This window comes from Plectropomus leopardus, chromosome 20 (assembly GCF_008729295.1).
Source record: "Plectropomus leopardus isolate mb chromosome 20, YSFRI_Pleo_2.0, whole genome shotgun sequence".
Taxonomy (NCBI): domain Eukaryota; kingdom Metazoa; phylum Chordata; class Actinopteri; order Perciformes; family Serranidae; genus Plectropomus; species Plectropomus leopardus.
This window is the reverse complement of record NC_056482.1, coordinates 27,187,486-27,210,043: the sequence shown is the minus strand read 5'-3', so window position 1 is coordinate 27,210,043 and position 22,558 is coordinate 27,187,486. Positions and strand designations below refer to the sequence as shown.

The window sequence follows — 22,558 nt, the reverse complement described above, 5'->3', positions numbered from 1 at the left end:
TGCAAGAAATTAGTAAAAAAAAATCACTCGTATAACACACCTATGTGGCCTTGGATTTGAAATAATGACGGTTAGTGCGGTGGCTGCAATAGAAATAAAGCTGCTAATGTTTTGAACATGCTTCTTGGAGTGTTATCTCCAGAGGAGAAGCGCAGAACATCACTCAGTGGAAACACAGTCATCTTGCAATTGTGTTTTACAATTTAAAAAATATTGCTTATGTTTTTTGCAAATCCCTGCCAAATATGACATGCAAAGTACATCATGCAGCTCCAGCTGTCTTTTAATTTGTTGGACAAGAAGTTATATATGTCTTTCTTCCTTTGTCAAACTTCTGAGTTAAGTGACGTGTTTCAATTGTTTTAACTATTTTAAGTTGCTGTATATCATCTTCTGTGTGAGAGTGTTGTAAGGAAAGATCCCTGCAGTAAAAAAACAATACAGAAACAGTACAGATGTTCACTCTGCTAAATGTTCATGCCGTTTGCATCAGTTTTGCTCTGACTGAACTTCTGATGCTGTCTGTTATCACTGGTAACCCACTAACCCCATTAGATACATGCTCCTACTCACAAATCGTCCTCTTGTCATTACAGAAGAATTTTAATCATCAGGTTTACAGTTTGCTGCACAGTGTAGTCATCTCAGGCCCATCTGCTTCGTCTCATCTGGTTTGACAAAATGTTTGAAGCTACTGTTGCTCCCACATTCAGCGGAGTTTTCAGATCTGTTTTAGTCATGGTTTTTCAGTCAAACGGAAAATGGCACTTGCCTGGTCATGTGTGGGAGATCCTCCTCTTCACATCAGAAAACATAAAGGTTTATTTTCCTGTCAGAGCCTCCGATACCCGAACTTCAAGGTCAAGAAGTTTAAACCACATGGAAACCCGCTCCTTGGTTTATGTTTACATTCTCTCAGACACACATGGAGGCCTATAGGTCTCAGCTCGTCAGAGGTCCTCTGTACAATAGCAGGTCTGACTGCCCGCGGTGAAATGATCCTGAGAGAAGGCGGAGGTGTGCTGGGTTGGGAAAGCACTCATGTGTTGTGGAAGGGAAATGAAAAGGAAATGAGAATATTTAGGAGAACTTTACGCTTCCCTCCCTTTTGCTCTCTCTCGCTTGCTCTTGCTCTTTCTCTCTGTGTGCCTTTTTTTAACTTGTTTTCTGTCTATCTGCTGTTTATCAACGTGTTTGGCTTTGAAATATATATATATATATATATATTGATATTATAGGTGCTGATTTAATTTTTTTTAAAAAGAGTAACTTATTAAATCATATAACCTACTTTATCCAAACTCAGGATTGTGTTCAAGGATTTTTTTTAAGGTGATGACGTCATTAAATATAACCACAGACATTCAAAGTTTCATTCCTAAACCTTGATACTTAAAAAAAGAAATACTAAACAAAGATAAATAATAAATAAGATAAAAGATAAATAAAGAGTCACATGACTATTGTTTGTAAAAAGGGAGCTTTACAGAGCATCTTAGCAACTTTCAGCTTAATTTTTTGCTTTTTGGTTCACTTTCACTGCACCCATGGTGTTGTTTTCAGCTAAAAGAAACAAACAAACAAAACAAAAAAAAACATGCTACATGACCCGCCAAGTGCCAGACAACAGACAGATGCAGTGAGAGATAAGCTGGTGAACACAGTGGAGCATTTAGCAGCTAAAGAGACAGATATTAACTTCAGGAGGTGGTGGAGACCAAAATCAGAGCCAAAAGAAAAAACAAAAATAAGTCTCATTAATTCTGATAACATGTCAATGATTGTTTACAAATGTATTCCTCTGGCTCCTATTGGCTAATAAATCAGTTATTGCAAGTTTAATTTAAGAGTTTTATTGTAATTTGTACAAAAGCTGTACTGTGTATTTATTAACTTAAGACGATTAACAGTATTTTGTTCTCTGCTTCTCTGCAGGGTTTCACCTCAGCGGCACAGTGAGGGAACCGGCCACGTCCTCAGAGCCCGAGCTGGTCTGCAACGTCAGCGTCAGCTTCGACCGCTGCAAAATCACAGCGGTAACCTGCAGCTGCGGCAACAAGGACATCTTCTACTGCGCCCACGTTGTGGCGCTCTCCCTGTACCGAGTACGGAAGCCCGAGCAGGTCAAACTGCGCCTGCCCATCTCAGAGACTCTATTCCAAATGAACAGAGATCAGCTGCAGAAGTTTGTCCAGTACCTGATCACAGTGCACCACACCGAGGTGCTGCCGACGGCACAGAAACTGGCCGATGAAATCCTGTCGCAGAACTCGGAGATCAACCAGGTTCACGGTGAGTGGAGGGGCCGGAATAATGTTGGTTATCTGAGACCTGAGTGAAAGAACAGGATGCACCTCATGATTTAACATGATTCAGCACAGACACACACTCTGAATGCAGCAACTTGTGTTAGATTTCCTCCATCTCGCACCAGTGGAGGTCCAGCTGGAGGCTGACGTCCTCTGAGACGACTCAGGAAAAACAAGCTGTTTAGGGAGAACAGGAGAGAAAGGCTTTGATCACACACACACACACACACACACACACACACACTCACTCTTAAATCAGGTCAGGTTTGAACACATTGCAGGAAAAGTTTTGTGAGGAGATTTGTTGTGTTATGTGTTGCTGTTTTCAGAAACATTTATGGTACATGTCCACAGGGACATTTTTAGATGTGACGTGCCACACTCAGACTAATTCCTTCCCCCTTTCCGCAATCGGATGTCATAAAACAGAACGGGGAGGCAGCATAACGGCGTGATATTCCCGCCTTGCACCGGCAGCGTAAATGCAGCCACCATGTTTGACGTGTGTATGGGGCTGTGAAGGAGCGAGGTGTTCATCTGACTTACAGACTGTAGCGAGGCCTCGCAGAGAGCCTGTCACTCAAGCGGTCCCACCCTTAAATATACGTAACTTTGGGCATTAGTTTTATGTAAACGGGTGAGTTATAAAAAAAAAAAACGTACCCCTGTATAGTTACTTGCAGGTTGCCGCTTGGTCTCGCTGCTTCTCAGTATTGAATGTTTAATGGGTGTGCCCCCCGGCACGAAGGCTGTCTGCACCAGGACGTCAAACTGGACCAATATGGCGGCTTGTTTGGAAACTTTCTCTTATATTACAATAACAGTTCACCGAAGTGTGTTTCTAAAAGTATTGGAGGCAGGGAATAAGCCAAGCAGTAGCCTGATCTGTCTTCAATTTAGATCGACAACACTTAGTTCAAAAGTTAAGCAGTTAAATGAGTGTATATATGTAAATATGATATCTGTCTGAGAGAGATATGCTTTGCTGGTACTTTTCGGTGGTGTAGTATACTTTGAATAAGATTGCATTTTGGCTGTTTTCGCTTTAGTTTTTTTAAATTTATGCTGTTGCAGATAGTAGAATCTACTTTGCTGTTGAGTCTCATGGATTTAATCCTCCCCAGTGTCGCATGTTAAGTGTTGCTGGCTAGTTATTGTTGCACATTTTGCAGTTTATAGTATTGATCAGTGTTTACACTTAACCAGCACTGCATTAATGCAAAGGATGTTTGCTTATGCAGCCACTTTCATGTCTGCTGCTCCCCGAAAAAGACTGATTTTTATTTAATTGTGGCTAGTGGTCGAAATTAACCAAGTACATGTAGTCAAGCTCTGTATTTAACAAATTTCAGGTCCTTGTTCTTGGGTGTTGCATTTTCTGATGCTTGATACTTTTAGCACACTACATTTTTTTGGATAACTTCTTTTATTTTTTATTTTTTTATTGCCAGCATTGTTAAAAAAAGAGTCGTCTCATACTTTACAGTAAATATTTGGTCATAAATAGTAATTGCTGTCAGGTCTTTTTTCTCCATTCTCCCCAAATTTATGTTATAGTGAAATCAGTCTTAATTTTCATTCAGAGACGTTAAAAAGTCTTAAGTTTCACTGTAAGCTGTAGGAACCCTGGTTAACTAACAAATAAAAAATCAGTATTAGTTTGGCAACATGCAGCTCCAGTAATTAGTTTCTGACTGATTTTCTTTGTGTGGTCCAGGAGCTCCAGATCCGACGGCGGGCGCCAGCGTGGACGATGAGAACTGCTGGCATCTGGACGAGGAGCAGGTTCAGGAACAGGTCAAGCTCTTCCTCTCCCAGGGCGGGTACCACGGCTCGGGGAAACAGCTCAACTTACTGTTCAGCAAGGTAACACAATCATTCCCAACAAACATCATCACGCCGCACCGTGGCAGCTTTACCCACAATGCCCCTTGACGTGTGTGCAGGTGAGAGAGATGCTGAAGATGAGGGACTCAAACGGCGCTCGCATGTTAACGCTGATCACAGAGCAGTTCATGGGCGACCCCAGACTGGCGCTGTGGAGGCAGCAGGGGACCACCATGACTGACAAGTACAGGCAGCTGTGGGACGAACTAGGTAACACACACACACACACACACACACACACACACACAGAAACTCAGCAGCATATTTTGAAGCTGCATACCCGACATTTACTCAATACTGGATTTAAAGGGACAGTTCACCCCAAAAATACATGTTTTTCCTCTTACCTGTAAAGCCCAGTGTACACTGGTTGATTTTGGGCTGTCAGATGAAAGACGACCAGTGTGAAAAAAACGTGGCGATGTCTTTGGTCGTGACTCTAAAACGGTGGTTTTACTTCCCACAGTAGGCAGGTTTCCATTATAGATTTGTGCGATATTTTGGAAATGCAGATTCTTCTTTTCTGTGTCCCTTTGTGTCATTCTGTGTCCTTACTCTAAAACCTGAATTTTGTTCTTGTGTTGCTGTTGCTGTGATCGTTTTAAAAAATCTGCTTAGCGTGTAGTATATTGAGAATAAGTCATATTTTGTGTTCTTTTTTAATTCTGAAAATGAATGAATATATGATATTCATTATTAGGACTGATTTTGGTTGAAAAAAAAAGTTCAATGAAAGCAGAAAATCATATTAATGTATAATATTTTTTTATAGCCTGATATTGAAAAGCTCATTTTGTGTGCAAAGTGGTACAAGTATGAATGTTTGACACTGCAAAAAAAAAAATCTGCTGCTAATCATTGACATATGCCAGGCTGTGATCATAGAAAAATATACTTAGCATGTTGAAAATATGTTTTTTTTTTCTAAAAACATAGTGGCATGATGACAAAAACCTGGCATTTAAAATGTTATAATTCTGAAAATTAATGGATATTTGCTATTTTTTGCTTAGGTCTGATGTTTGTTGGAAAATTAACTCAATAGAAGTAAAAAATCATATTAATATATAATATTTTTGAAAGCGCGTCTTGTGCGCAGAGCAATACAAGTGTTCGTCACATCAAAGCGGACCCTAAGGGTTAATTAAGAAAATAATTTGCAGATTAATCAATAATGAAAATTAAATAATGCCGCTCGGCTGTCCCTCTCAGTTACAGAAATAACTGTGGTGCATATCTTTAGTTAACTCTTAGACAAGCACCAGCAGAGCAGAATAAATATATATAAAAAGCTGCTGTTGTGAAGGTACCTGTGCAGCAGAGGTTGCAGGTACGAACATAAAACAGATGAAGAAATGACTTTTGATTATTTGCTTGTGATAGAAAGTGAAAACAAAATCTTTTCTTCTTTCTTTAAACACAAAACTGTGATGCAACCAGTAAAGGCTGCTGGCCTGCAGGTTACACCACTCCTCTCTCTCACCTTATCCCCCCTTTGTTTTTGTTCTTTACACAATAACCCCCTCCTCTGCTCCTCTGCTCCTCTGCTCCTCTTCTCCTCTGCTGTTGTAGATTCTTGCTCTGCATTTCATCACTCACGTCTCACTTCATTTTCTCGCCTCTGTTTTCCCTCCTCGTTGTTGTCCTTGAAGCAGCGCTAACAAAGAGATGGAGGATAAAGCCTCTCTTCTCCTGTCCCCTCCCCCATCCTCTGCCTCCCTCCTGCACTCACCTCCCCCTTCCCTCCCCTCACCTCTCCTCCCTTTTCTGTCTCTCACTTCCTTTCTTTTCTTCTCCTCTGTCATTTTGTCATCTGTCATCCTTTATTTTATCCTCTAACATGTTCATTGTTCCCTCCTTCAGTGTCTTCTTGTGTTTTACAATCTGAATCGGTGTTTTCGGTCATCTGTGCTCGCTTCAGATCGATTTTAGTAATTTATTGAATCAAAAATGATATATTTTCTGGTTGCAGCTTCTCTAATGTGCAGATTCACTGCTTTTCTTTGTTTTATTTAATCATGAACTGAATGTATCCTGTTCCCGTTTATAGACCAAAAAAACTACCCGCAAATTAACTGACACTGAAATTATCATTAATTACAGCTATACAGTATTTTAACTCAAATTGAGCCGATGTAATGAAGAATCACATTCGTTTTAGTTGGGGTTTTTTTATAAATTTTTTTGATAATCTGCCAAAAACAGTTGGTTTCTTTTCCCTCTTTTCTTTCCGGTAAATGATCAGAACAAACAGAGTTTTGAAAGCAGTTGTTAGTTTATCTGTATCACCACACGATTGGTCTGTCAATTGATTTGTGGACCATTTTATCAATTTTCAAGCAAAAATGTCAAACATATAAAGGTATCATCTTCTCTAAAATTTTTGAGTGAATTTAACATATTTGGGTTTTGGATAAAACAAGGAAAATGTGACATTTTTCACTATTTTCTGATAGTTTATAGACCAAACGATTGATTTGATGATAGTGCTCAGTAATATAACTTCACTTCATTCGGCTGTATTTTTGGAGGGCAATAACAAACTTGACTATATTTATGCATTTTTTCCACAGAAACTGAATATTATTTTTTGAATGTGAGTCTTTTAGTTGCGGGATGAAAGAAGAAAAGAAAATGTGTGTGAGTGTTACATCTCTGTATGTTTCTCCGTGTGCGTTTCAGGAGCCCTGTGGATGTGCATCGTGCTGAACCCCCACTACAAACCCGAGCAGAAGGGTTTCTGGCTCCGACAGCTTCGCAGGTGGAACAGCGTGGACGTCTGCCCCTTGGAGGACGGTAACCATGGCAGCGAGCTGACCAATCTGACCAACGCACTGCCCCAGGGCCCCGCTGGTAACCCAGGTGAGATGACACCCGGAGAGCAGACGTCGCCTCCACGTTTTTTTATTTCCAAATCCTCTCCCGCTTCACATCTGAAGGTTTCTTTCTCCTCCTCCTCCTCCTCCTCCTCCTCCTCTGTATTGCCACTGTTAAGTCTCCCCCCTCCCCCCTCTCTTTTAATCAAGTCTCCTTCCCTCAATCTCGCTGCCTGCGAGCCTTATTACCTTTTTAGTGTGGCTAATAGAATGAGCCTAATAACACAGTTGAGGTCCTGCAGCCTTTTTCCACCAAATCAGGGAAAATACAGACACACCAACGTTTCTATCAGGTGGTAATAAAAACGTTTCGAATGAGGAGGCAGGCACTGTTATTACTGCTGCTGGTTTGTCTGTAATGGCTCTGCATTTGTGGTGTTATTGACTTTTTTTTTTGCTACAACAGGGTTTCCAAAGTCTGAAATATCCTCCCCTCAGACAGAACTGAGACCACAAATCAAGAAAAGAAAAATTATAAATCCTATTATTGAGATCTCTGTCTTACTTTTATTTCTTTTTCTTTGTTTTTAGAACCACATCCCATAATTTGAGGGATGTTAAAAGGAAGTAACATGTTGTCATGGTGTTACACGAGAGTCTGTTCGATATTCAGCCCTTTTTACTTACGCTACAGAGTCCCTTCTTTACAACAGCTTCATCATGCGATTTTAGACAGCATGCCGGTATCGCAGAATTTCAAAGATGCGACATTGAACACGACAGCGTCTGCCCCCAGTATTATAACAAATAACAACGTCATAACATGACAATAGCAACCATTTATCTCTGTCATGTGGCGGCTTACCTTGTCCCCTGCTCGGAGGGTTAAGAGCTGCTAAATCTTCACAAAGACATTTTTCTGGCGAGACAACAAGATAACGACGATTATCTCTTTCATAGCAAACAGCGAGGCCGCATAATAGTGTTGACTTCAATTGCAGCAGTCTTCCAAAAGTACCTCAGCAGCCTCCGTGTGTGTGTGTCACTTTCACTGCTGCTGCTGCTGACTGTGGTTTTTTAAGCAAATCAGTGGACCAAACTAGTAACTAACTTCCCAGCATGCACCTGTCCGTGTCACCTCACGCAGTATCTTTGCCTCGCAGTTTGTAAACGTGACGTCTTGTGTTTGTCTCTCTCAGATTCACATACTCGGCCTCACCGGACAGTTTTCACACGAGCCATCGAGGCCTGCGACCTGCACTGGCAGGACCCCCACCTGCAGCACATCATCACCGAGGACCACTACACCAACTACTGTTACCATGACAACCTCGACAGCTCCCTCTTCGACGCTCGAGGGTGGCCCCTGTGGCACGGTGAGAGAGCGCGGACACATGGGTTTTCATTAATAAGAAAAAAAATACAGACAGACATAAAATATCTTCCTCCTCTCCTCCTGCAGAGCACGTCCCGACTGCGTGTGCCCGAGTGGACGCTCTGAGGTCACACGGTTACCCTAAAGAAGCACTCAGGCTCGCCATCGCAATAGTAAACACACTGCGGCGACAACAGCAGAAACAGCTCGAGTTCTTCCGCACTCACAAAAAAGGTTTGTTTATTTTACATTTATATGATGCTTCCTACTTTGCCACTCAGGCGCTGGTTAGTCTTTTTCTGTTACATTTTAAGGTTTATTAAACATAAAAACAAACAAAAAAAGGATCTTTTTGTATGCACAGCTAATGGGTGTTGAGGAAACTTTACACTAGTTTAAGGGATAATTTAAGCAAGATTTAATTTCACATCTGATTTAAAACTGCACAGAACTAAAGGTTTAACTGCTAGGAATTTATTGTTATATATAGGTAGGCTGTACTAAAAAAAATGATAATAATATCAATAAATATTTATTATTAATAGAAAATTGTAGACTATGCTCTAGCTTTCACACACGTCACCACAATTTCATTTTATGTCTTAAATTGAATTTGGTAAACGCCGATCGTTGCACTATAGAGTATAAATGAACAGGTTTTATTGATGCTTCTGCAGAGCTGCTTCATAAAGGAATAACATCAGTGACCAACCTGGAGGGCTGGGTGGGCCACCCTCTGGACCCCATCGGCACTCTGTTCAGCACCCTCATGGAGACGGGGCGAGGCAGCGAGGACGGAGCTGCCCCGCTGCTCGACTTCTCAGGTACACACACACACACACACACACAGTTCTGCTGGAAGAGGTTTTATTTAAGTCAAAAATACCAATATAACAGTGTATAAATACTTCTGATGGCAGCTCTGCGTACAAAATGCACCTTTCAAAATCCAGCTTTAAAAAATATTACACATTAATATTGTTTTTTACTTTCATCAAGTTAATATTTCAGCCAACATCAGTTCTAATCATAAATATCAAATATTCATTCATTTTCAAAATGTTAACCCTTTAAATGCCAGGTTTTTGTCACAGTGCCACTATGTTTGTGGATGAAAAAAACACCGAAAATGAATTATTTTCAATATACTACATGTAAAATAATTTTTTATTTGATGACCACAGCCTGAAATATATGTCAGTGATTTGCAGAATCATTGATTGTGACAGTTCACCCTGTGAAAATGGCATGTCTGTACATACAACATGAGACGATGCAGCAGGGCGTTTTGTTGCCATGAGTTTTTTCATGGATTCGTCTTCCGCAGCGTGTTGTATTTTATAAGGTCATCGTGTGTTTTAAATTTAAAAAGTGGAGTCAAAAGTCTATAATTTCCCTCTGAGATGTTGAAACACCCAAGTAATACCTCAAAGTGGCACTTCAGCGCTGTACTTCAGTTCAGAACACAAAAACACACATTGTCCCCTGTGTGTGTGTGTGTGTGTGTGTGTGTGTGTGTGTGTGTGTGTGTGTGAGAGAGAGAGAGAGAGAGAGAGAGAGAAACATTTTGGCTGCAGTGATTGTGTCTTCCTGTCAGAGCAGCAGCCCTCAGGTTGCAATCAGCAGTGATGACACAGACGTGCTGATTGGCCCGCAGTCATCCTCCAATAACAGCTCATGAATAAGAAATGCGGCAGGAAAAACACTCCAATTAAAATGCATTAATTATGCAGCGAGCTCAGCGAGACGATTCTCAACGCGCTGCAGCCAGAGAGGACGCCACCGATTGTTTCTCTCCCAAATGTGCTCAAGTGATGGAGCTGCTGCGAGGAGAAGTTGTCAAAGTTTTCAATTAAGACTTCAAGCTATATATACGTCCGTGTGTGTGTGTGTGTGTGTGTGTGTGTGTGTGTGTGTGTGTGTGTGTGTGTGTGTGTTCGTTCACGAGGGACCATTAAACCTCCTGGGACGAACACTGAGGTCTGCCAAGACATCATTAAGCCATTAAAACACATGATTACTGTCCTCTGGAGGATACTCTCTGAAAAAGAACTCCAGAATGAACAAATCGATCAATAAATCGATCAATACTCGGCCCAGAGGGAACATCTCTCACGCTCCCCGCTCTCTGTGCCTCCCCCCTCAGGCTCGGCGGGTTCAGGCAGGAGGACGGAGCACCCTGTCTGTCCGGCGCAGCGTTTCCTGGAGGAGGGCGAGTCGCTGGTGTCGCTGGCGGTGGAGACGGCTCTGATCGGGCTCGGGCAGCAGAGGGTGATGCCGGACGGCCTGTACGCTCAGGAGAAGGTGTGCCGCAACGAAGAGCAGCTGCTGGCCAAACTTCAAGAGGTCGACTTGGACGACACGCTGGTGAAGATCTTCCGGAAACAAGCTGCTTTCCTGCTAGAGGGTGAGTCGTGTTACCAAGTGCTGTCACGAGGCGGCTTTCCATTACAGATTTGTGCAAAACTTAAGCGTTGTTTTTGAAATTTCGATAAAACATAATTGCGAGATGACTGCGTTTCTCAGAAAATCCCCGCTCTGAGGCTGAGACAAAAGTCTGAACGTTTGTGACTAACAAAGAAATCATCGGTCTGATTCACAGCTGAGTCGCTCTGATCGGTCCGTGTGTTTAAATCAAACATGTCGACACGTCAGGCTGGACAGACAGTGACCTCGTGTGTTACATTATGTCCCCGTCACATGTGAACCGTCCTGTGTTTGGCGTCTGTGTGCAGTCTGACCTGAATCTGTTGGTGTGTTTCTCTCTCAGCGGGTCCGTACAGTGGTCTGGGGGAGTTACTCTACAGAGAAAGCGTCCCCATGCACACGTTTGCCAAGTATCTCTTCACCTCCCTGCTACCTCACGACGCCGAGCTGGCGTACAAAATTGCACTGAGGGCCATGCGGTGAGTAGGAACCTTCTTCTTTTATAGTTGTTGTATAATCCATCCCATCTAATAAAAAGGCAGAAAGCTGAGAAAAAAAGGAAGAAATGAACGTGTTAATTGACCCTCCAAAATCTGAGCAAATGCTTGAATTCTTTCATAAACATGGGAAGAGTGAGCAGTGAAAGAAGGAATGACCAAAAAAAAGCAAGAAATTAGTGAAAAATACAAGAAAATTACTGAAATTAGTAAATAAAATAAACCACAAACCAAAAAAATCACACAAAAAGTTTAAAAAACAAAAGCAAATAAATGACCTGGAAAAAGTGTTAATGTTAAAATAATAATTTTGTAACATAATTTTAAATATGTAACATTTTTTTCCCAAGCTTCTTAAAAATAATTCATTAAATCTTCTAATTTCCTGCAATTTGTGGAGCATTTCTTACAGAGGTGCGAATTGCCTTTTTTCCCCATGTTTTAGAGAGAAATCACTCCAATTTGTTTAGGGTTCAAAGGTTTAAATATTTGTGGAAAGCATCCGAAACCTGGAGCAACATCACTTCTCTTGTGCTGCTTTCAAAGTTTAAATTTAAAAATTATTCAAATCACTAATTTTACACAAACTTCCTGCCGTGATTGTGTCAATTATTTGGCTAAATGTAAAGCTCATCAGCTGCTCTTAACTGTTATTTGTTGGTCACCTTATATAATATGAAATACCCATAAACTGTGTAACGTTGTCAGTTGTCAGTTAAGGTAATGATAGAGGAAGACTCCTTTTAGGAGGAGCAGAAATAAAGAGAGAGTGAAACGAGGAGTTTCTGCCCTGAATCCGACAAAACCTCTAAACGTAGCTCTGCTGCTCCGCCTCCGTTCAGTCTCGTCCGGTTTGTGTGTGAGCGAGTGTGATGGATCCAGAGAGGAGCGGCAGATTTCGGAGCTGCTATCTGGGGCTCTGTTTAATGACAAAACCTCCTTCTGCCGGAATATTCACTAAATAATTCAACGCTGCTGAAAACGAGTTTTAGAAAAATGTGTGAATAATAAATATACGCTGTTGGTTTCCTCCCTGACCGCCACGGGTGCTACCAAACTTTATATCCTCTCACCCAAATTAAACCCCCTTTGATTTTTACGATATGTAAATCTTTATTTTTTTAAGTCCAAAGGAGGAATATTAGAGAACAGAGACTCTGAGCAGCTGTTGGAGCAGCTGAGTGTTTGTGGGGAAACAGAGACGTTATTTTTACACTTTTTCTGAGCGTTCGCGGCCCGAGGCAAAGATCCACGTGAGTTTATCGATCGAATCTATGAGAGGAACATCTTCCTTATGAAATGTTCTTCACATCAGCTCCTGTCTGTTTACGTCCAGCAAAGAGCTAATAAAGTTTTGCTTTTTTTCACCTCTCTGCTCTCAGGTTGCCGGTCTTGGAGTCCACGGCGCCGTCCGCTGACCTGTCTCGGCCTCACCACATCGTGTCAGTGGTGCCAAACCGCCTCCCCCGCTGGTTCACTCTCAGCCACATCGAGACCCAACAGTGTGAGCTGGCTTCCACCATGCTCACCGCTGCTAAAGGTACGCACATTTACAGGCCAACGATGAATTGTTTTAACGTGTGTTTGTATTTCAGGCTTCAAATAAACGAATTCATACAATCTCAGTTTCAGAGCTGTTTCATTCAAACAACCGCACTCAAATAGGCTTTCATATCACAATTTCAGGCTGCAGGCGAACGAGCAAACACTCAGGGTTCACCGAGATTCATTTTTAAGGCTTTTTCGAGGGTGTCTGAAGGTCCTTGAGAAGTCTTAAGTTCTGTTTTATAAATATTAAGCTTTAAAAGTCATTCATCTGAATTTGTCAAAAATGTTTTTCAAATTTAATTTATACATCTTTGAATTTCTTTTGGCCAAAATGAGTCAAACTCTTATACATGAAATTCCACATTTTTGATGATACAAATCTTTACACCTACCGTTTTCCCAGTCAAAGTGGTCAAAAAAAAGACAGAAAACCTGTGGTGACTGTTAATTGTTTATTAAGCAAAAGACATTTAAGGTAACTTCAAGATTCTTCTGTTTCTGCCGGGATCATTTTCATAATGTTGTCAGACACTAACAATCTGAGCCTGTCAGTGGCTAAAACAAAGACTTTCAGTGAGCTTCCTGCCTGATGTTGCATCATTCAGTCATCATCATCAATGATGTAGTATCAGTAGTGATGTCTGATGGTGCTGATTGAAACTATGAAAAACAAAAACAAAAAAAAAAACATCCACCTGAATCTAAAACAGACTTATGAGTGCAGCAGTTAAAAAATTAGAATACAATATAATAATGTGGTAGAGGTGTACAGTGATTTTGGAGGGAAATACCTAACGAGAACAGGTTTCAAACAGTAATTCATATTATTATATTTATACTGAGATGGATGAACAGCTTCAGTTAAAGTGCACTGACTCACAGTCTTAATGTTACAGTATGTAATGACTGCAAACATCAGATTTCTTTTTTTGAGTCGACAACAATCCTGTTTTGTAAAAATGATGCATAAAAAAAAAGTGGCTTATTTTGGACAAAAGAAGAATTTCCCATCAACACTGGAAGGTGTAAACGTATTTTCTGACGATGTTTATTTGTTGTGTTACCAGGTGATGCCCGTAAGCTTGAAACAGTGTTGGAGTCCATCCAGAAGAACATCCACTCCTCGTCCCACATCTTCAAACTTGCCCAGGATGCCTTCAAAATCGCCACTCTCATGGACAGCCTGCCAGACATCACGCTGCTCAAAGTCTCCCTGGAGCTGGGTCTTCAGGTAAACAACAACCAAAAACACAGAAACACATGTCGACTCAATATCATGCAGATTCAGAACTAATCTCGCGTTTCTTGCAGGTGATGAGAATGACGCTGTCTACCTTAAACTGGCGGAGGAGAGAGATGGTGCGATGGCTGGTCACTTGTGCAACAGAAGCTGGTGAGTTTTTTATCCGTTCACCATTATAGAAAACCTATAATGCGTAAAAGAAAGATTCACGACTTGAAATTAAGATAACTGTGTATAAAGTGTGTAGTGAGGGGTTTTACAGCCTTAAAACATCTATAATTAAAAAAAATGTAAATTGTATTATTTTATTATTTTAAAAAATAAAGCTGACTACTTCGCGGATTTCGCCTATTGCGGGTTATTTTTTAGAACATAACTCCCGCGATAAACGAGGGACCACTGTACTGTCAAAAATGTGATGACAGTTATAGTTTCCAAAAAATACATTGTATAGTTTATGTCAAAATTGTGAAGACAAATTCATAGTATTAGTTGTCATCCAAAATAGCATAAATGGTAATAGAATAGTATGTTGTTTAAACTGTAATCAGAAAGTCATGGTGTCGTACAGTCCAAAATTGCATGAGAAAAATCATAGTATACTATGTCGTCCAAAATCACATAAAAAAGTCATATTATACTGTATCATCAAAAACAGAAAGAAATTATTGAATAGTATCTCGTCCAAAATAGCATAAAATGCCATAGTAGAGTATTTTGTTAAAAGTTATGATTAAAAAGTCAGAGTAAAGATTTTTGTCCAGAATAGCATAAAAGTCGTAGTATAGTATGTCGTCCAAAATCATGAAAATAAGTCAGAGTAGTATGCTGACCAAAATACCATAAAAAAAAGTAGTATGTTGTCCAAAAGTATTTAAAAAAGTCGTAGTATAGTATGTCCTCAAAAATCATGAAAAAAGTCACAGTATAGTATGTCGTCCAAAATAGCATTAACAAAAGTCGCAGTACATAGTGTTGTCCAACACAGCATAAAAAAGTCATAGTATAGTATATTCTCAAAAATCATGAAAAAAAGTATTGCTATAGTATTTCGTCCAAAATCATGAAAAAAAGCCATAGTATAGCATGTCGTCCAAAAAAGCGTAAAAAGTATTTAGTCGAAATTTTAAAAAAGTATAGTGTAGCACATTGTCCAAATTATGATGCATCATAACGTACGAAGTAGTGAAGAATAAAGTTGAACAACATGAAAACAGAAGTAAATCAAAAATGACCTCAAGTACAATACTTCAGTAAATGATTTAGTAAAAATTACATAGTGAAGGCGAACCAGGAAAAACTTCACAAGACCTCAAAGTGCATTTTGGAGGGCTCTCAGCCCGTGAAAAGGAATGACTGGCAGGGTAGTAATTATGGAGGATTGTGGGCTTTTGGCCGATCAAGTGGGCTTCATGTTTGGACTTGAATACCAAAACCCAGTGGCTAAATTTCCCTGAAGTGGACAGGAAGCTGTGTCCATAGGGACGAAGCTCTGTAGGGGAAAAACCCTCCTCCCAGATGATTTCTTGTGAATGTAAGAGGAGTGACAAGGAGTGCCTGTTTCTGTGAGCCGAGTTTGAATGGACTCATTGAGAACATGCCAGTTGGCGATGTAGAGAGGGGCCCGGCCCTAAAATGTCAGAGAATTAGAAATAGAATATCCAATTAGAAGGCAAAGGGTCATTGTGACTGGTGACGCATTTACTTTGTCAGAATTTTTAAAACACTTAATTACTTTAGGTGCAAAGTTGGGGCAGCAATACTTCTGTAGACATTTTCTTAAATAGAAATATGCTGTTTTGGTTTTTGCATTGGTTAATCAAGTAGAGGGTAAGGTTTATGAAATAAGCTTTAGGTATTATGACTTTTACAGTTATAGAGGTTGATTGATTTGAATGTTTTCTGACTCTAAAATGAGCATCATCATTTTGCTGGTAGTAAAGAGACTCTGTAAATAAATATACTAACCTAAAATGTTTTTTTCCCATCTGTTAACAAAAAAAAGGAATTTCATAGGACTTACCCTTTGAGGATGGTGTTCAGAGTCCTGTAATACACAGAAAGAGGACATCCTATTTAGTAAAACTGTACAAAATGGAAGCATGTAAATGTAAAAAAAAGGGGACCTATGGTTGAACCATGTGGAACACCAGAATTACTTAAAACATCAGACTTTGTAAGATTTAAATCCTAAACTTATGTTTGTTTTCTTCTCTTCCTAGGTGTGTTTGCACTGGACAGCATCATGCAGAGCTGGTTCACCCTTTTCACCCCCACCGAAGCCACCAGCGTCGTGGCGAGCACCGTCATGTCCAACAGCACCATCGTCCGCCTGCACTTGGACTGCCATCAGCAGGAGAACCTGGCCAACTCCGCCCGCACCCTGGCCCTACAGTGTGCCATGAAGGACCCCCAAAACTGTGCCCTCTCAGCCCTGACGCTCTGCGAGAAGGACCACATTGCCTTCGAGACAGCCTATCAGATTGTCCTGGACGCGGCAGCCACGGGGATGAACTACACACAGCTGTTTACAATAGCGCGCTACATGGAGCACCGCGGCTATCCCATGAGGGCGTACAAACTTGCAACATTAGCCATGACGCACCTGAACCTCAGCTACAACCAAGACACGCACCCGGCGATTAACGACGTGCTCTGGGCCTGTGCGCTCAGTCACTCACTGGGGAAAAATGAACTGGCATCTGTCATCCCCCTGGTGGTGAAGAGCGTGAAGTGCGCCACTGTTTTGTCAGACATTTTGCGGCGGTGCACGCTAACGACGCCGGGCATGGTGGCGCTGCATAGTCGCAGGAACTCTGGGAAGCTGATGCCTCTGGACAAGGCTCCACTCAGGCAGCTGCTGGACGCCACGATCGGGGCCTACATCAACACGACACACTCTCGGCTGACGCACATCAGCCCACGCCACTACAGCGAGTTTATCGAGTTCCTCAGTAAAGCCAGAGAGACTTTCCTTATGGCGCACGACGGACACATCCAGTTCACACAGTTCATAGACAACCTGAAACAGATCTACAAGGGCAAGAAGAAACTGATGATGCTCGTACGAGAGAGATTCGGTTAAAAAGATCAAATTGCCCTTCTTTTTTTTTTTAAATAAAAAAAAAACAAAAACTTTTTTTTTATCCTTTATAACTACTACGATCTGGCACTTCGGGGTCAAATGTGAAAATGAACAATTTCCTGAAGGGGAATAATTAGACTGTGATGTGGCAAAAGTCACATTCATTCATTGTGAGTCGCACCAAGCAGGAATACGTACTGACGAGACGTGCGAGGACGATAGGAAGAAGATATGAAAATACATTAAGGGTGAATTTTCTTCTTCAAATGACAAGTTTAAAATCGAAGGAGAAAAACACCATAAAAGCAACAGCTGGTATTGTGTATAAAGGAGTCAGTTTATGGAGTATATTATACTGTGTTGTCCAGTGGCAAAATGTCCACCTTGCACTCCTACTTCCCTCAGCTAACGTTCAACAGCCTCAAAGACGAAGACAAACGGCTTTAAACCAAATGGAGAAACTCCATCTGAAGTGACAAGTACCTCTTTTTAAAGGATCCAGCTTTACTCTCTCCCCTCTCCGAGTCCTGGCCCATTTGATCTGTGAAGAGAAAGAAAAACTCACCATCAGAATTCATTTTACTGGGTTCGATATTCGTTTTCATCTTCAGGCTGACTGTTCTGGCTTTGCAGTGTTGTCTCAAACATTCAGTATGCTTATTTTACTGTCACAGAAACAGAAAAAAACAAACTGTCTTGTGGAAGCTGTCGACATACATTCTCAGGGATTTCTCTTAAAAAAAAAGAAAAGAAAAGAAAAAAATCAGACAAAAAAAACAAAAAGAACAAAAGCATTTTATTGTCCTGTATATATGAAAGTATATGTCTGAATATTGGGGGAAAAAATGTATATGTTAACTAATTTATGACAGAATATTCTATGTAAGGCACAATACTTGAAGCTGCAGTACTTTTTGGTTTTTGAAACAAAAAACATATCAGAAGGACTTCAAAAAACATTCGCCTTGCATCGCATCAGGGGCCAGTTCAAAACAGAAGTACACTGCTGGCTGTTTTTTGGCTCTGCAGGCATGTAATGAGCTGCAGAAACCAAGACAGGAAGTGGACATGCAAAGTGTGTATTCTCCTGAACACAGACGAGTATTGAGGATTGTAGGAGCCGAGAGAAAGAGACGACTGTGGAAGCAAAGCAGCGACAACATACAGCTGCGATATTCGAGTGAGATCTGCCTCCGTGTCTCTTTTCGCAGTGATTCAGTCACAAAAAGCTCTGTTTTATGTCCACGCCTCTTCTGACGTCTCGACTTTGTGCAGGACAGAAAGTTGCTCTATACTGTCGATCTTGACTGTTTATGAATTTATTTTTTCTCCTCTTCAGTTTTTTTCCCTCTAGAATTCCTCACACAAGAAAAGCCTTCTTTCTTGCCTTGTCTTAATGCTTTAAAATAACCAAATGGGAGTTTTACCTACCAAACTTTTCTCTTACGCCAATACTACTTGGTTACTTTTTTTAGTGTCTTTCATTTTTTAGCTAAACTGTATTCTGTGCTTTAAAAGCTCCATTCATCTATTTTTTCAGTGTTGTCTCTAGTTAGTAGCTCCCTTTTGTTTAGAAATATGCTCCCTTTTTATTTATTATGTTGAGTAAATGATTGTACAACCACGTCAACAAGCTCATGAAGTTGAACTAAGATTTGATACACTGATCAATTTATTTATGTAACTAAATCACTGTTTTATAAACTTGTTAATGAATCAACATTTTGTTCTGAATAAATTTTTGAAAGGATAGACTTTTTTCAGACTTTTCTAATGGAAGAATAACAAACATGAAGGCTTTTCTTTGAGGCTGTGGGTCAAACATGAAAAGTGAATGTTGTCATGAAAATGTCATTCAGAATAACCCCATAACATCATTGTGTAACGTCACCAAAAACGACCCAAAATGGCACAAAAACATCATAGTTTAGTATGGCTAAAAATGTCAATGTCCCAAAACAGGCTGAAAACAGCATAAAATGGCATGCAAAAACACCCCATAGCAAAGAATGTTGCAAAAATGGCCTAAAACATTTAAATGAAGTATGTTGAAAAAAAAGCCTGAAAATCAATACTATAGGATGGCAAAAAATGTCAAAATATGACTTTTCCAAGAAAGTCTTAAAAACAGTATAAAATAGCACGCATGACATGCCATATCATTGAATGTTGCAAAAATGGCGTGTCTTTACACGCTATATTTTATATATCATATTTTGACACTTTTCGCCATACTAGACTATTGCCCTTTCGGACGTTTTTTCGACATTCTGTATTGAAGTATGTTTAGCCATTTTTGCAACATTCTATGCTAATGGTGTGTTTGGGCACGCTATTTTATGCTGTTTTGATGTGTTTTCAGCTGTTTTTGGGACATGTCATATTTTGACATTTTTGCCTTACTATATAGCCTAGCCTTTATAGTCAATTTTTCGAGATGCTTTATTAAGGTGTTTTTGTCCGTTTTTGCAACATTCTCTGCTATGGGATGTCTTTGAATGCTATTTTATGCAGTTTTAAGGATTTTTTTTGAAAAGTCAAGAATTGCCTTTTGGGCAGTTTTTTTTCGACATGCTGTATTCAAGTGTTTTTGGCATGCCATTGCACACTGTTTTATGCTATTTTCAACTGTTTTCGGGACATTGACATTTTAATCCATACTAAACTTTGCTATTTTTGTGCCATTGTAGGTCATGTTTGATGACATGTTATACAATAATGTTATGGGGTTGTTTTGTTTTTTTTTTTTTTATGTTTGACCCTCGACGTCAGAAAAAAGCCGGAAAGCAAGGCTATAGTATGGCAAAAGTGTCAAAATAGGACATGTCCCAAAAACAGCTGAAAACAAATCAAAACACCATAAAATAGCGTGCCCAAACACGCCATTAGCATAGAATGTTGCAAAAACGGACAAAAACACCAAAACGTAGCATGTTGAAAAAATGACCGGAAAGCAAGGCTATAGTATGGCAAAAATGTCAAAATAGGACACGTCCCAAAAACAGCTGAAAACAAATCAAAAAAACACCATAAAATAGCGTGCCCAAACACGCCATTAGCATAGAATGTTGCAAAAACGGACAAAAACACCAAAACGTAGCATGTTGAAAAAATGACCGGAAAGCAAGGCTATAGTATGGCAAAAATGTCAAAATAGGACACGTCCCAAAAACAGCTGAAAACACCTCAAAACACCATAAAATAGCGTGCCCAAACACGCCATTAGCATAGAATGTTGCAAAAACGGACAAAAACACCAAAACGTAGCATGTTGAAAAAATGACCGGAAAGCAAGGCTATAGTATGGCAAAAATGTCAAAATAGGACATGTCCCAAAAACAGCTGAAAAAAAAACACCTCAAAACACCATAAAATAGCGTGCCCAAACACGCCATTAGCATAGAATGTTGCAAAAAACGGACAAAAACACCAAAACGTAGCATGTTGAAAAAATGACCGGAAAGCAAGGCTATAGTATGGCAAAAATGTCAAAATAGGACATGTCCCAAAAACAGCTGAAAACACCTCAAAACACCATAAAATAGCGTGCCCAAACACGCCATTAGCATAGAATGTTGCAAAAACGGACAAAAACACACCAAAAACGTAGCATGTTGAAAAAATGACCACGGAAAGCAAGGCTATAGTATGGCAAAAATGTCAAAATAGGACATGTCCCAAAAACAGCTGAAAACACCTCAAAACACCATAAAATAGCGTGCCCAAACACGCCATTAGCATAGAATGTTGCAAAAACGGACAAAAAACACCAAAACGTAGCATGTTGAAAAAATGACCGGAAAGCAAGGCTATAGTATGGCAAAAATGTCAAAATAGGACACGTCCCAAAAACAGCTAAAAACACCTCAAAACACCATGGCAAAAATGTCAAAAATAGGCATGCCCTGAAAACAAAACACGCCATTAGCATAGAATGTTGCAAAAACGGACAAAAACACCAAAACGTAGCATGTTTGATTCCTTCCAACAACAAGCAGAACAACATGTAAACATGCAGAGACTGGTCCGGTGTGACGTGTGTAGTTTTATGTAACTCAGAACGTTTACGTGTGATTTTCGGGTTCTTGTGAGGGTCCGTTCAGCAGATTTTAATGTTTCATCAGTAGTGGTTGTATTCATGCACATTCGTGCTGCAGCAGCAGGAAGTCGACACGGATGTTTATCTCAGAGTTTAAAAGTTGCGGGTGAACGGTCGCCCCGACTCTCTGATTAATGCTCTCGAACAGGAAGTCATAATTTCTCTTAGTGCTCATTTTACTTCCTGCAAAGATAATTTGGGAATTTTAAGCTTTCCTTATCCCACTTCCTGTCTGTTGTCAGGGGCCTGGTAAAGGCAGGAAAAAGGAAGTTTGCTGTGGAAGCAAAGAAATGCTGGAAATAAAGTCCGAACTACAGACTTTAGTCAACAAAATTAGCGTTAACTGACTCAAACTGCAGCTGTATTTCTATGCTTCTTTCTCTGTGCTGGGTTTTTTAATTTAAAGTGAATTAGTAAATTGCTGCAAGGTGCAATAAAGAATTATTTGTCACATATATCTTTTGCTACATTAATTAAAAATTACTGTCATATTTTACATTTTCCTTATATTGCTGTACTGTATGTATAATATTTACTACATTTCATCTTATATTTTATCATATTTTGTATTATATAAATACTGTATATTAGACTTTTATTATATTTCTGAATTAAGAGAGACAAACGCTTCATCTTATTATATATTATTCTGGTGTACAGTCTTTGTTGTAAATGGTACATTACTTTTATTACATTTTGCTTAAACTAATCACACTTCACATTAGACAGTACTGCAGTATTAGTTCTCAGTACCATGAGAAGAACATGAAAAATTCATAGTATAACAAAACACAAAACAAATCATGAAAAGTAATATGCCGTTTAAAAAAATCATAAAAAATAATTGTAATGTATGCCACTAAAAATCATAAAAAGTCAGTAAAAAGTATAGTCTGCCATAAAAATAATAATTAAAAAAAACCTAAGTATTGTGTGCCATTAATACTTTATTATTTTTTATTTTTTTTAATCATAGTATAGTGTGCCATAAAAAATCATTTAAAAAACGAACGAAAAAAATCAAGAAAAAGTCATCGTATAGTATGGGACTGTATAAATATTTTAAATATGCTTGAATATGTCAATTATGTTAAATTACTACAACACAGATTGTCGTCACAGTGTCGACTTGATGGATTTTTTTTCTCTCTTTGCAGCTTCAGCATCAGGTTATCTCGTGATTCACACATATATCACGTTGTACCTCTGAGCGATTAACCCCGCGTCATCATTACCTCGGGATATTTTTCGGACCACACACAACAAATAGAT

The 22,558-nt window shown here is 39.7% G+C and overlaps 1 protein-coding gene across 1 annotated transcript in view; it reads left to right on the top strand.

Annotated features, from left to right (window-relative positions):
- The window catches only part of LOC121959929 (zinc finger SWIM domain-containing protein 6), a 46,359-nt gene extending 27,452 nt beyond the window's left edge, over window positions 1–18,907 (top strand). The window contains exons 2-14 of the mRNA XM_042509482.1: window positions 1,936–2,292; window positions 4,027–4,175; window positions 4,256–4,406; window positions 6,879–7,058; window positions 8,212–8,388; window positions 8,475–8,621; window positions 9,065–9,211; window positions 10,534–10,794; window positions 11,158–11,293; window positions 12,694–12,851; window positions 13,927–14,090; window positions 14,171–14,252; window positions 16,325–18,907. Of these exons, the coding sequence (XP_042365416.1) occupies window positions 1,936–2,292; window positions 4,027–4,175; window positions 4,256–4,406; window positions 6,879–7,058; window positions 8,212–8,388; window positions 8,475–8,621; window positions 9,065–9,211; window positions 10,534–10,794; window positions 11,158–11,293; window positions 12,694–12,851; window positions 13,927–14,090; window positions 14,171–14,252; window positions 16,325–17,187 (2,972 nt within the window). The 3' untranslated portion in view covers window positions 17,188–18,907. The remainder of the gene's footprint in view (window positions 1–1,935; window positions 2,293–4,026; window positions 4,176–4,255; window positions 4,407–6,878; window positions 7,059–8,211; window positions 8,389–8,474; window positions 8,622–9,064; window positions 9,212–10,533; window positions 10,795–11,157; window positions 11,294–12,693; window positions 12,852–13,926; window positions 14,091–14,170; window positions 14,253–16,324) is intronic.
- The last annotated feature ends 3,651 nt before the right edge of the window (window positions 18,908–22,558 follow it).